Source organism: Maylandia zebra, linkage group LG14, assembly GCF_041146795.1.
Source record: "Maylandia zebra isolate NMK-2024a linkage group LG14, Mzebra_GT3a, whole genome shotgun sequence".
In the NCBI taxonomy this organism is placed as follows: domain Eukaryota; kingdom Metazoa; phylum Chordata; class Actinopteri; order Cichliformes; family Cichlidae; genus Maylandia; species Maylandia zebra.
Genome location: NC_135180.1, coordinates 24,247,161 through 24,262,703, shown reverse-complemented (window position 1 = coordinate 24,262,703; position 15,543 = coordinate 24,247,161). Strand labels below are relative to the sequence as shown.

The window sequence follows — 15,543 nt, the reverse complement described above, 5'->3', positions numbered from 1 at the left end:
CCTACAGTCCTCTTCCAGAGATCACAAACTGGTGCATACCTGTGTCAAAGACTGATGTAGCCACTGTGACGTCATGCAGTGCTTTTTGGGTTTCGGGATTTTAAAGAAATAATCTTATGACACGAATAAGAGGTGGATCTGACCTTTAATGTATAACTAAAACTTGGTTTGATGACATTAGAATAGGTTCCAGGATTTTCCAAAAGTAGACCACCCTCACTAATGTCTAATGCAAACTCGTTTTGTTCTATAAGTAGACCTGAAACATGACAGAAGCCACAGTACAGAAAAGATTTTTAAGGGTTCTCCTATTAGGTTTATAACTGAGGTGTTTTCAGTGCCACAGGTGTGTAAAATCAAACACATAAGCCTTCTGCCTTTAAAAGAATTTGTGAATGAATGGGTCGTTCTAAAAAGCTTACTGAATTAAACCACACTCTAATAGGATGCAACAAGTCAGAATGTGAAGTTTATTGCCTCCTAGATGTTCAATTATTGCAATTAGGGACCACGGGCACTGAAGTTACACAGCACTGAGGTGCGTGGTACCCAAAAGACTTAATAACTGCAGAGCTCCTGTTTATGAAGCTCAGTTTTTATCTTCATTGCTTTATTTTTCCTCAAGGAGCTATTTGCTTGGCTTTAGACTCGTTCTGATCTGCTTGTTTATAATTTGGATGCTCTCTGTAGGTTGCAGGCACAGCACTCTGAGGTCATTGATAAGAGAGTGTAAATGATATTGACTTTTTGGACTTTGCTTTCAAAGAGCAGAGAAAGCACCAGTTTTTCTTGATGAAATACTGTCAAAGTATGATGACTGTAATCAAGATGTGCGATTAATCAGTGGCTGTGATATTTACCAGAATTCATGTTTGTATAGAAGCCCTTTGGGAGAATGTAAGCAGTGCTTCTTGCTTTCTTCTCATTCCCATTTTGAGATAACATTTCCAACAGCGCTGGCATCGCATTGTGTAAAAGCCACACTATCCTTGAGGACTTTTTTTCCCCTCCTTCACTGCGATAAAAATATGCTTCCCACGCCCTTGTGAGTCTTATTTGTGTGTCGCTGCACTTCAGGTTTCTGTGCTGCCAGCTTAACACAAACATGTTGATTTGTGTGTTTGATGTGTGGATGGAAGAACTTGTGGCAGGGTGAATATGAAGGCCTCTCTACCAGTGTGTGAACCTAAGCTGATGATATAGTCATTTGAAGATGAGAAACGGAGAGGAAGCAGGTGGAAGTGCTGCTTCAGTCACACATCCAGTTTGTGTTTGTGCATTTCTGTCAGCCTCCCTGTCTTTTTCTTTCTATTTCCACCCGACCTTCCACCCACATGCCTGATGTCCTCTCCCAGAGTGTCAGGGCTCTGTATATGTACACACGAAACGAACTGGGAAAGGTGGACTGTGAGGACACACCCATCCGAGCATGCAAACACATCCCAATCTCTCTCTGTCCTTTTTTTCTTTTTCTTTTTGGAGTCTGTCCGGGTCCATTTTTGCTTCTCAGAAACAGCTAACCCCGAGGAGACAGTCGTCCCTCACACAGACGGCAGTATCAGAATAGAACGGATGAAGGAGGAGGAGGATGAGGGCAGCTTATTATCACTGTCAGCAACCCTCACTTTACTCCTCGACACAATCACATTACCTTAGAGAGGTGGAAAATAACATGTACTCAAGGACTCGCCTATATTTTTCAAGTTTTTATCTTCAGCGTTATACATTTTAAAGCGTTGGTAAAACATGTAGTATTTTTTTGCTCTAGATGTTTCATCTGTGATGTGTTATATAATAACAAAGCTGAAACCGTAACTGACTTTTCCAGAAAACTGAAGAAAACAGCAAATATTCAAATGTGAGCAGTATTTGGCATTTTTGCTCAAAACTGTTGCTGAATATTTTTTCTCATTATCCACTAAGATATAGAATATTTTATTCCTTTTTTGCTAATACGCATGCCCGAGGTGACATACTTCACCTTTTTATTAAAGTAAAAGCACCAAGGGCACGATATAAAAATACATAGTTACAGGTAAAAGTCTTAAATTAAAAAAAAAAACAAAAAACAAACTGCTCAAGTAGACGTCCAGTCCACTGTAACAGTAATATATAGTAGTATATATTGTATACATTATAGTGGTTTGTTTTCTTTCGTTTTTTGTACCAGTGCATTGATTAATGCATTGGTTCAAATTATAAGCAAATGTAAAGAAATTAGCCAACAGAAGTCGACTTATAGGACAAAACCCACACAGTGAACATAGCAGGAGAAAGCAAACACAATAAACACACACTGACCCCAACAATGCAGCGAATACACATTTAATACCTGCCTTTTAGTTCTTTAACAGCTGTTTATGTTATTCATTAATTAGACAACTCTATGCAATGTACAGAATATCACAGAAACATATGGGGTTAGTCTGTGATTTCCACCAGTTACCATTGGAGTCAAACTTCTTGTATCACTTCAATAACTTTATTATAATTTAACCTAGGCTATACATATTTGTTATCATGTACAAATAATATGCATACAGTATAGTTTAATTGAGTATGGATTCCATACAAATAGGTTGACTCCATCAGTAGTTCTGGAGAAAATTATAACAACGATAGAAAATACCAGCTATACAACTGGAGTGTTTATATTTAATGCAGTGTGGCGTTCCTCAGGGTTCAATTTTGGGTCCTGAATTATTTTATTTGGTTTATTAATAATATATATAACCCCCCAAAAATTTATAAATGTGGTTTGACAGAAATATGCTGTCACTGGATTTACATAAAATACCTTTTTGGTGTTTGGAACCAGCAATAAAAAAAAAAAAAAGGGAGGATCAAGTAAAAGATACCTGGTTTGATCCAAGGAGGAGACACAAATCCCTTTTTGGGTTGTTTCAAGACAGGAACTAACTGCTGTGGTGGTCCTTTGTGAATAAGAAAACAACCAAAAGTATCGTTTTCTACTCATTTAACAATCGAGTGAATTGAATAAAATATATTGTTCTTTTAAAAGATTATATTGTACATAAAGTCTAATAAGAAAAGACCCCAAAACAGTGTGCACTTCTAATGCCATACATTCACATTTTATGAAATATGAAGAAATACACCAGACCGTTAAGATAAGAAAACAGAATAGTAAACAATGCTGATTTAAAGGTGCAGGGCCACAGTGGCTGAGCTGAAGACCTTGATAGTCTCATATAGAGAGCTGCCAATAAGCAATAAATAAACTCTAGGATACTTTTTAAGGTCACTATAACATTTTTCTTAACTGGCTTTGCAATCTGTAAACCACCACATGTCATTTGAACCTCAATAGGATAAGAAAAAACACACTTCAAAGAACAAGTGAGAAACTTCAGGAAGAGCAGCACTCACTGATGTGTGGGAGATGCTGTGTGTACAGCGACACAAAAATAGAATTACATTATGAAGGATCTGATCTGGGCGGACGTAAAGCAAGTTACAGGCAGAGTCGTGTGACCTCTTTGTCGCTATTAAGACCTGACCCAGCAGACAAACACAAACACGATTTAATCGTCGTCTCACCGCTACAGCCTCTCTGTAATGGAGTGCTGTGACGGCGTTCCTCAAGCAAAACATGACTCGGCTATGGAAGTATCAGCTGATAGGCCTGAGAGCACGTCCGTATCACTGAAACTCGTCTCCTAGCGAGCTTGTGGACAGAGCACAGAGAGCGAAAGAGACACACCTTTATCATGTGAAAGGTTATTGTGCATGTGTGTGTGCGCGCGCACAGGAGTGCACGTGTGTGTGTAAACAAAGACGCTGTTGTGTGTGTGTGTGTGTGTGTGTGTGTGTGTGTGTGTGTAGCCTTGTTTCACCACCTTTTGCATACGGCTGTAGATAATTGCGAGCGAGTCAGAGAGAGAGAGAGCAACCCCCACCAGCTTCCAGTGAACTGTGTACACTCCAAATATTTCCATAGCCAGTCCTCTCACGGAAATGAAGGAGGAAGTCTGAGAGTGGCACAAAGACGAAGGTATCTAATGTTAGCAAGGAGACTGCATACATTAAAATACCGTCACTGTAGGAAACTGCAGACTGACCAGGTAGTTTCACTGAATGGAAGAAATAGGCACAAAGGTCCAACTACACCTGCTCTGCGAACATGGCTGTGCTGCTGAACTCTTATTCTTAATGAAAAATAGATCCATGGTTTGATTTTCAGCATTTATGCAGTGGCCCTGGCAGGTGAAGTGCACTCAAAGTTATGAATTATCAGCAAATAGAAAAACACTGCACACAAAACTCAGCAGAGGGAGAAAAAACACATTGGAAATTGAATAAAACACAAAGCATGTAGGAAAGAAAATCTCACAAATCAAAAAAAGGTGTTTTAGGGGAGACAATAATGTGACGGAACAGGTGAGGAAGTGATAGAAACCAAAACATGCAGATAATATGTGGGATGATGTGTATGATTCTTATAACTCTTTACATGCTTATTAGCTGTTAGTCATACTTGTTTTTAATCTCTGGCTCTCTTCCACATGTCTTTTATCCTGTCTTCCGTCTTTCACCCCAACCGGTCGTGGCAGATGGCCGAGACTGGTTCTGCCGGAGGTTTCTTCCTGTTAAAAGGGAGTTTTTCCTTCCCACTGTCACCAAAGTGCTTGCTCATAGGGGGTCATATGATTGTTGGGATTTTCTCTATGTATTTTTGTAGGGTCTACCTTCCAATATAAAGCGCCTTGAGGCAACTGTTGTTGTGATTTGGCGCTGTATAAATAAAATTGAATTGAATAGAATAGCCGTTTACTGTTAGCTCGTCACCTCTGCAGCTGGTCCGTCACATTATTGTCTCCACAAAAACACTTGTGTTGTGTTCTGTGAACACAACACAGAAGGTTGTTACCTGAACACAGCCTCAGTCAAGAATGTAATCAAAGTGATTTTTTTTGTGTGTGTGTGTTTTGCTTTGCTTTCTGTTGTGTTTTTGTTTTGTTGTGCGCTTTTGTAGCATTTCTATATTTGCTGCTGTTTTCTTAAGTTGCAATGCATTTGACGTCTCAGGCCCATCGTAATTTTCACAGATTCTGCTGAATATAATAAGAAGTGAAAGAAGACTCTTTAATCTCCTCCTGCCTTCATTGCACTGCCCCCTGCGTCTTGTTCATGGTCTCTGATTGCAGGAGTGGGGAGTTTTGGTGTTTTACGTTTTTTTGGGTTTTTTTTTTTTTTTGGTAATATAGTAGGTCTTTACTTCTCAATATAAAGCATTTTGGGACAACTGTTGTGAACAAACACTTAAAGTAAAGCAGAAGTTAACTGAATCACACTGACACTTCTGTTAAGGCTGTAAGTAGTGATTATTTTGACTGATTTGTTGGTTAATTTCATTATAATTTGATCTTTTAATTTAGAACATCCACCCCCTCACCCAAAACAAATAAATAAATTCAATCTGTATCATAAAGGAACTATAAAGAAAGAGATATTTGCATTTAAGAATCATAAAAACACTTGGTTTGTGTAATGTGAGTTCATTTTTACTGCCGGATTGGAGTAATTATTCATGACTCCGGAGCTTTGTTTGCTGTCTGTGTTTCTTCTTTTTCCCTTTCAGTAGTTTGATATCTTGTCAGAGCGCATTTGCATATTTAAAAGTCACAAAAGCAGTTTCTAAGTGTATTTGTGTGCGTTTTTGTCATCCACACTGTGTGTATGAGAATGTCACCTTTTATAACGAAAGCTCTTCTCTTCTGTTTTCTTTCCTCCTCATCCTCAGTCCTCATTCTGCAGCCGGTGGAGCGGGATGACCTGAATGGCAAAACCCTGAAGATCACAGACTTTGGTCTGGCCAGAGAGTGGCACCAGACCACCAAGATGAGTGCAGCAGGGACCTACGCCTGGATGGCCCCGGAAGTCATCAAGCACTCCCTCTTCTCCAAGAGCAGCGACGTGTGGAGGTACTGCCCTTGCCTCTTTGTGTGTCACTGCACTTCCCTGGTTTACACATTGACAGATGTCTCCATGCAGCCTGTCAGGGCAGACGAACGGGGAACAGGGTGAATAACCAAAACACTTTAAAAGCTGTCAGTGGACTTTCCAGCAAAGTGGCATCAGCACAGCGTCTGCAGCAGGACAATGATCCCAAACACACAGCTAGAGTCATAAAAACCTCTGACGACCTACAACAGACAGTGTAGCCTCCTCGGGCCTTGATCTCCACATAATGCAGTCAGTCTGGGGTTACATGTAGAAAGAGAAGATAGTGAGAAAGTCTAAACACACAGGAGCAATACAGGTAGATGCTCGTCTGTGCTACAGAAATGAAAGCTTTTAGGATAAATACTGAGGTGGAGGTGGAGGTGGAGTTGAGGATGCTGAGATTTTCAATGGGAGTGACCAAGAGAGACAGGATTAGAAATGTGAGAAGCAAAAGAGGAAGACTTCAGAGAAGATGTAAGGATGTAGTGAAGAAGGTCATGCAGTGGGTTGGTGTGATTAGAGGAGAGGGCTGGTGAGATGGAGGAAGATGATCTACTGTGTTGGACCTCTAACTGAAACGGTAAGAAGAAGAAGAGCAGGGAAGAAGAAAGTTAAGTAATTAGCAATTCCAAGTGTTCAGGTTGTTTATTTAATAACATGGCCTGCATATAAAAGATAGGCATCATCTGCAGGAAGTGATGCGTGATTGCAGAAGGAAGTCAGGTTGACTGGAAATTATGACAACAGCAGATATTCTTCTGATGGTTTCAGTCACTAGTTTCATATTTTATTTAATATCACGTTCACGTGGCTTATACTGGGCCACTTTAATTTTATATTGTGACTGTTTGCACTATATTTAGTGAATAACATTCTCCTTTATATTGCTGCATTATTGAACACAGAGCTATTTTACTTTATAGAGGTATTTTCTGTATTGCACAACAGAAAGCTGTTTATTCTACGTTGTACTTATCGACACACATCCCACCCAGCCTGCTTTATCTTTTCTTTTTGACTAAACTTGACTAAATGACTAATTTGCTGTGAATGTTAGATCCACAGCATGTTCTACACTTAAAAAAAAATGAAGGTGACAGTTGAAAACTTTTTTTAAGTTAGAATAGATTTAATGTTGATTTCTCATTTTTATCTCTCCTCATAGTTTTGGTGTGTTGCTCTGGGAGTTGCTCACTGGCGAGGTTCCTTACCGGGAGATAGATGCACTGGCGGTAGCTTACGGAGTCGCAATGAACAAGCTGACGCTTCCCGTCCCTTCAACCTGCCCTGAACCTTTTGCTCAACTACTGGGAGGTAAGAAGGTTGTTACCTGAACACAGCCTCAGTCAAGAATGTAATCAAAGTGATTTTTTTGTGTGTGTGTGTGTGTTTGTCACATATGTAATCACGGTTAGCTGAAGATGAAGGTATGGCTGCTCCAGCAGCCGCACTGAAAGCTGTTTGAAAATATATTTGGTTTGTTTCCGGCATGTTTTTGCATATGATCTGGATATTGTGTTTTGTGATGTGTCACTGCGGTATTTCTGTTGGGGTTTGTGGTTAGATTAATAATATATTCATTTCCTGTCTTAAAAATTAGATTTTAAAACATGAAAAACACCCCCAAAAATGGCAACGTAGGAGGTGGTAAGAGAAAAAAACTCAAAAAGTTTACAGGAAGTGGTTTCTAAAACTAAAAAAGTCCAAAATGATGATTATTATTATTGTTATCGTCATCATCAAAAACCCATCCAGTTGGCAGTTTTTCCCCAAGCTTGTGGCAGTTTTTCCACTTCGCTCATGTACACGAACATATATGTTAATTTATCGGCTTACATTCTTTTAATCTTTATGATATCACTTTATATAGTGAGATGGCAAGAATCATAATCTTTATTAACACAGTAGCAATGAAATTTTCCGAGCTCCCTCAGAAATCTTTAAATTTCGGTCCTGCACATTAAATTTACCTGCGTTTACTTTGCTTTACTATTTCGACCTCACCTTGGAAAATGTTTAAGCTTTACTTTCACTTGCTGCTTTAGTTAGATTAGCAGATTAACAGCTGCACTTCAGAAACACACCTCCTAAAAAGAGGAGATTTCACATAGGTGGGGGAAAATGTTTTTCTCAGACATTTCTGACTATATTTTAAGGAATATCTGAGTTTTCTGACTTTAATGATCTCAGAGATTACTCGAGTTGTTTTTATTCATTGAATGACTTTAATATGTCTTCCCTTCTCCTTTGTCTCTCTTTATAACCTAGTAAAGCCCTAAAATGTTGCTGTGAATATGACCTTAAACTGTCACTGAAAATGCTGAAACATTTTAAATAAGCCCACAGGCTGTTCATATCCACTGACTTCAAGATCCTGTAACTTTTGAGGTTACTGTTGTTCATTTTAAAACAATTTCTATCCCACATTTGGGAGATGAGAAGCAAACACAGAGATAAAATAGACGACGCGTGTCTGGACGGTTTCATTAACTTACTTTTTATACATGCCTGAGCTCCCCCCGGGCCACATTTCTCCTTTTCACCTTGCAAATAATCGCTGTTAACAGTGGTGGAGTATTAATCGGCTCCTGTTTCAGAGTTCAGATCATCCCTGTTTAAACACACACTTGCTTTATATCTAAGCTGCCCTAATATGCTTATTCCCAGGTTACTTTTAAAAAAATGTGGATGGTTAAAGCTGCAGGGCAGGTTTAATGTAAAAGACAAAAAAAAAAAGAGAGAGAGATGCGTCTCAAACTGTCAGCACCACAGCACCAAACTTCCCTCCCACTCTGCTGCTTAAAGCTCCTTTCCCCCACTTCATCTTATCCAAGTTCATCCGTTAATCTCCCCTTTGTCATCCCTCGCTACTCTCTACACTCTGTTTACTCCTGTCATCGGCTCACTTTCATCTCCTCTCCCGCCACATGGATTTTATGGTAATTTAGATCCATTAAAAAAATGAACGTCACCTGCTGCAGGCTGTATTTTTAGCCCCTATTTTTTCCATGTTTTCAATTTTCCACTGTTAGTGCTTCTCTTGCGTTAATCTGTTGGACTTTTAGGAGACGGGTTGTGTGTTTATAGTTAGACGTCGGAGAGGCAGTTGTGATCAGTTTGTGGCTCGGCAGATTATTGTAGGTGTGCGGCATGTTTCGGCAACACTGGCAGTCGGGGTTTGGCTCATGATGGTCGCCATATGCCGTCTCATCTCGCTTCCTTCCACGTCTCCTGTTGCCGCTTTGAGTGCCAGAAAGGGAAGAATTGTCCGAGCCAGCAATTCATGGCTAAGTCCTTTTTGTGCTGTACTAATAACCTGACCGCTGTGTGATAGGCTAATAAACATTAACTGTCGATGGGGTAGAGGGCGAGTCTACTGAAATTATCTATGTGTCATTTTGTTAGACCTAAAAATCCATTTTTAGGTTTTATTGTGTGCTTGTTCATCCATCCAAACATCCCCAGGGTCACGGCGTGCTGGAGCTTATCCCAGCTGTCATAGGGTAGAAGGTGGTGTACACCCTGCACAGTCCGTCGCACAGCCACTGTCTGTCTTTCTAAAACTTGAAGGAAAAATTCAGACAAAATGAATATATAAAATCTGATATGTAAACATATCTATATCTAACTATCTGTATTATTTTTTATAGATTTTGCTGCATGCATTTATTCTGTACCGTCCACTTCCCAGTATAGGACAAAGCTAATTAGATAACAATCCATGTTTCCATGTTACAGAGACGCCAAATACCAACATTTTATTAAATAAATTAAAATAATAGGAAAAAAAACAGAAAACAGACTTAGTCTGAATTAGGACGTAGCTTTGTCAGAGCAAGATAGTGGCTCAGACACCTGAGTAAAAAAACGACAGGATCCTCTTTGCATTCTGCGACTCTTCACGACCACTTTTTATCACAAGGCGATTGCACAGGTCTCCTGATAGGAGACGACCTTTCTGCAAACTGTCACAGTCCGAGTTGGACTAACTGCATTTACTCTCAAAGAGATTGTTGAAGGTCTGTAAATGTAAAGGGTTTTAAACTATGGTGACATCTTCTCCAAGTATAACAGTGAGTCTTTGTCCATGAGCTCGACTCAGCTGACTGCCAGGCTGGTTGGGTTCTGGTTATTTTATGGTAAAACAAGAAGGTGGATGAGTGGAAATGTAATAGTTAAATATGTAGACGGCTACAGATATGTGATTCTTGCTGACCTATCACAGTTAATTCTGCATTATTAGAAACAGATTACATGTAATTGCCATAAAAAACTAAAGTGTGATAATATTATCTTGCTGGATAAAATAGATAATGACAGATTTGACTTTGAGGACATAATTTGCAGTTTAAAAATACATAGTTACGATTAGCTCAGTCCCTCCTTTAAAGTCTTTATTTTGGTAAACGTGGTAGTGAGATTTTTCCAAGGACATTGTGTGAAAATATGTTTTGACATTAGAAGCCTGATTACGTAAGATCACATTTGTTATGCCTTTAAAAAAATGTGCTTATGTATTTTTAAATGTTTCATATTTGAAATCTTTGAAATTTCTGTGACAATTTTACACTTAATTAAGAAAAAGTAGCGTCTGTTCAATTATTGCAAACACAACTTAAATGGCACTTTATTTCACGTGTGCCTGTAATTTTACGTTATAGTTATAAGTCATGATTACAGCTGCGAAATCCATAATAAACAACAGATTCTTACTGTCTGCTGCTCCTCAGAGTGCTGGAGCCCGAACCCTCACGGCAGGCCGTCGTTCACCAGTATCCTGAGGCGGCTGCTGGCCATCGAGCAGTCGGCCATGTTTCAGATGCCTCTGGAGTCCTTTCACTCCTTACAAGAAGACTGGAGGCTGGAGATCCAGCAGATGTTCGACGAGCTCAGGGCCAAAGAGAAGGTGAGAAATGGTGGATTTTTATAAAACATGTCTGCATATAAAAATACTTTAAAGCGCTCGTATGTGCGCGCAGATCCTCTCTGTACTATAATGCTCAGTGTTGTGGTTAGAAGTCACATTGTACAAAGACAGAATGAGTAAATCAGAACTTTAGTTTCCAGCTAAAAGTTGACAAATGTGAGTACATTCGTTTGCTCTTCTTTTCTCCTGTTCTGAGCTGATTTATTCAGACAGAAGTGCTTTAATAAAAGTCACATTTCATACGGAGGTGAGAGGAATCTCACGCTGTCACATCTGTGCTGCTTCTGCAAATAAGAATTAAGTTAGCAGCTAACAAAATGCCAGGAAAGAGGTTTCAAAAGAGGTGCTGTGGTAAGCTCTTCATCTTCCCCTGCTTCTCTGCAGGAGCTGAGATCATGGGAGGAGGCGCTGGCCCGAGCAGCCGAGGAGCAGAAGGAGCAGGAGGAACAGCTGAGGAAGAGGGAGCAGGAGCTGGCAGAGAGGGAGATCGACATTGTTGAGCGAGAGCTGAACATCATCATCCACCAGATGTACCAGGAAAAGCCCAGCGTCAAGAAGAGGAAGGGCCACTTCAAGAAGAGCCGATTACTGAAGCTGGGCAGAGACAGCAACTGTATCAGTCTGCCCTCTGGTGGGTGCACACAGGAATCACACCCGGACAGTTTTAATCCGGTGAATCAGGTGCACAAAGGTGGTATGATGTCACTTCCTGTGAGATGGGGTATTTTCAGGTGGAAAATTTAGGACACTGGCTGCATTTGAATATTCCTAAAAGAATGACCTCATATGTCCTTTCCCTAATCTTTGGGAGCTCGTTTCCGCCAGTGAAAACAAAGCGTTTCTGTCATCCATGAGTAAATACGTTTGGGTTATCTCCTCAAAATTCATACTCAAGTACTCAAAGTTATTGTCTCATCATTAAGTTATTTTTTCAGATGTTTAAGTATGTAAGTAGAAATTTTGACTCACGAATAGTAAACGATAGTAATCACTTTTCCTTGATTTTGATGGAAAACATCACAAAGGCAAAGAAAAAATTCATTTTTGATACTTCCCTTTGTGTTTGTTTTACCAAATCATTTCATGTAGGCTAACAAGGATGTCCCAGTAAAAAAATATCTCTTCATTACTAAAGGTGGAAAGAAAAACCCGTCATATTACTTTGCTAATCCTAACAGCTGCATTTGGGACACAGTTAATGCAAAGTAACACTTTAGAAAGAAGCAGGTTTTATGAGAGAAGCCTTTCAGTTCAGATGTGTGTTTAACAAAGAGTGGTACATGGCATCCATCATCCATCCATCCATCCAGACTGGAGCCCAGTCTATCACCGGGCTAACACAGAGAGAAACAGCCATTCACTCTTACATTCACACGGCCAGTTTACAGTCAGCAGCTATCCTGACATGCATGTCTTTGTGTTTTTTCATTAGTTAGCTCACCTTTGTCTTGAATCGCTTTTTATTTAACACGTTTTAAGAAGGAAAACCGAACAGGTGGGATACTCCAAACATCACTCACAGCTTTTTTTTTGTTAACCAGTGATGATCAATATTTTGAATAACTAACAGTCCTTTTTGATAATAACATCTTCTTTGATTACTTTCATTACAAGATACAGTGCCGGGACAGCTACAGGGATTTGATAGCCTAGCATCTTTCTCAGCGTTAAACATACTGTAACAAAACACTTGACTTTTACTGCACGATGATCATACTGTGTCACAACGCAAACTCTGCCTCAGCTATTTCTGCGTTTAAGTTTGGCTCTTTTTTCCCAATTGTGTTTCACTGTACTTGGTGTTATTATCTTTCTGTTTCCTGAGGCCTTGATATAATTTAGAGATAATTTTCCCATGAATCTGTTTATATGCTTCAAAATTTCCGTCACTGCATTTCCTAGAATGACACTCTTCCAATATGTTGTTGCTGTCGAGCGAGTTGTAACCCAATAATAAGTAAAGTTAACTTAACTCTGCTTTTCAGTCAATTTATTATCCCTAAAGTGAAAGTAGGATGTAGGAAATCCAAAATATATGTTCTCATGGCGTATTAATACTCTAATACAATAGATGGGGAGACGCCTCCTGTGTGCCTCCTTTTGATGTAATTTCTGTTTATCCTCAAAATCTGCGCCTTGTTTTGTGTGTGTTTCCAAATCGCCAGTTTGTTTGTGAGTTCTTTGTCTATCAATCTCTCCTTTTGTCATGTAAATGCTTCTCATATTCCCTGTCTTTGCAGGCTTCGAGCATAAGATCACGGTGCAGGCATCGCCCAGCGTGGACAAGAGGAAGACCCAGGGGAGCGAGAGCACGACCCCGCCTGCCAGCCCTGGGGTCATACCCCGGCTGAGAGCTATCAGATGTGAGCGTTAACGTCAATAAGTCTAGTGAGGATATGGACCGGAGTTTATTGAATGTTTGCTGTGTTTTTCAGTGACGCCGAGTGATGGCAGTAAGACGTGGGGTCGCAGCGCTGTGTGTAAAAAGGAAGACCTGACGACCAATAAGAAGAAAGGACGCACCTGGGGCCCAAGCTCCACCCATCAGAAAGAGAGAGTGGGCGGCGAGGAAAAGTACGTCAACAGTTTTGCTCAAAGTTAAAGATATACTTTGGCTTTGATAATTTAGTATTTTCTCAGGTTTGTTTGAAGGGGGAGAAGTTTTTTTGACAGCACTGTATGTGGAGTGACAGGCTGCTCTTACACGGTTTGATAAACTATGGATTTTGTGGTTAATAATTTCCAGCAACAGGCACAGAAAGTCACAGCTCTTTAATTTTGAACAGAAAGCTTTGTTTTCTGTAAAAACCTGATGAAACTGCAGTGTCAACACCTGCAGGATTATAAGGCCCACTGTCTGTTCACCTGCAGGCAAGAAAAAGGGGCTTCTTCAGATACTCGTCTGGATAACACACAGAAACAAAACCTTTAGATCAATATCTCATTACAGTGAGCGGAGAAGCCAGAAGCAGAGTAATCATCTTCGCTTTGTATGAATCGCGTCCTCAAGTGGCATCGACCTGACCGGTTTATGTCCCTTTTTCGTTTAAAAAATGTTATTTTCACAGCATCTGTTGCCTCTGATAATATATTAAAAAATGGAGTCTTGATGTCCTGCCAGTCTAATTCAAATTCCCTGTTTGCAGGTTGAAGTCTCTCGCAGAGGGAAGCAAAGTTTGGTCATCCAGCGCGCCAAATCTGGGCAAGTCTCCCAAACATGCCCCGATGACTGCTGGCTTCTCCAGCCTGAATGAAATGGGTGAGTCTTTTCATTTCACTGTGCGTTCTGCCTCATTCACACAATCACAAGTGTGAGTTTAATCAATTCTGTCTTTTACAGAGGAATGCAGTGAGTTTGAGGAATCGCCAGGCTCCTTGCTGCCCTCGGAGTCGAGCAGTAACGGGGCCATGGAGGACTCGGGTTCCCTGTGGAGCAGCCTGGGGCCCAACATGGTGCCCGCTGTTGGGAATATGGGCTCCTGTCAGGCGGTTGGAGGCTTGGGAACGGGCGTGAGCTACCAGGACTCGCTTCGTCGCTGCAGTCAGAGGAAGAAGAGCGATATATTCCTGCTGGGTTGCGCCTCTCTGCTCGCCTCGGTGGGTCTCGGACAAGACTTGCTACAGCTGGGAAAACAGCAGGTAGGAAACCCTGAAACTGGGAGAGATATGGTTGAACTCTGGAGCAAGATTAAAGCCATGTTGCATGAGGAAGGAGCTTTTTCTTCATTTGACATTTGGATTTTTATTTTTTTTGCTGCATTTAGAGAATAAAATTGAAAGGTCAAGGGTGACTTTGATCTTGAAATGTCGAGTTTAGTCTCGACATTTAGTTTTTATTCCTCAAACCCCCACAATGAATTTATTTTTTACTTAATACATCTTCATAAGATATGATGCATGGTTTTGTATTCAGAAGATTTTATTATGCTTTTTTGCTATTCAAGGCAGTTCGATTGTTGTGCTAATCCTGTTTATTTGTGTATATCTTTGTGTTTTAATGTCCTTCTTGGAGACACAATCTCTCTTACACAATAACAGACGTGTTCATTCATACACGCATGATTCCACTTTATTGAAGACATGGCCTCTCCACATAAACAGCCTCCTCCTGCAGACGGTTTATTACCTGTTAATATAAAATCAGTGCCTGGCAGAGATCATGTCTCAGAATCTATGATACCAGGACTCCTCAGACTCATTTGAATCATTTATGAAGGATAAACCAGCATGAACAAGCCCTTATATTATCAGTGAGAGATGTGGGATGCTGCTGAGTCAGACCTGATCTTTTGTATTGAGTCAAACATGTTTCCTATTAAAGTACAGGTCGACAATATTATTACTTTATGGTCCTGTGAAAAAGACAGTTTTCACAGGGCTCTTTGCAGTCCCGAAAGTTGAGAATACTTTTACTACTTCCAGAGGAATTAAGAGGGTCAGTAGGAACCAGGTGCTGATAATCAAATTCACTTGATTAAATGATCATCGGCAAGTCTGAGCACCTCTATAAAAGAAGATGCTTTGGCATTCTGCATATCCGGAGCATTTAGCTGTGTGTTAAAATAATGGCACAAATTTCCTGGGAGTGATAATCTTAGAAAGTTCAAGTTGCGGTTGAACAAACCACAAGAACCTTGGACAAAATGCTG

General features: G+C 40.2%; 1 protein-coding gene across 1 annotated transcript in view; it reads left to right on the top strand.

Moving 5' to 3' along the window:
* The window catches only part of map3k10 (mitogen-activated protein kinase kinase kinase 10), a 48,489-nt gene that overhangs the window by 28,173 nt on the left and 4,773 nt on the right, over positions 1-15,543 (top strand). Inside the window, exons 2-9 of the mRNA XM_004543599.3 lie at positions 5,765-5,945; positions 7,133-7,281; positions 10,698-10,873; positions 11,279-11,525; positions 13,135-13,257; positions 13,330-13,468; positions 14,041-14,153; positions 14,235-14,533. Of these exons, the coding sequence (XP_004543656.1) occupies positions 5,765-5,945; positions 7,133-7,281; positions 10,698-10,873; positions 11,279-11,525; positions 13,135-13,257; positions 13,330-13,468; positions 14,041-14,153; positions 14,235-14,533 (1,427 nt within the window). The remainder of the gene's footprint in view (positions 1-5,764; positions 5,946-7,132; positions 7,282-10,697; positions 10,874-11,278; positions 11,526-13,134; positions 13,258-13,329; positions 13,469-14,040; positions 14,154-14,234; positions 14,534-15,543) is intronic.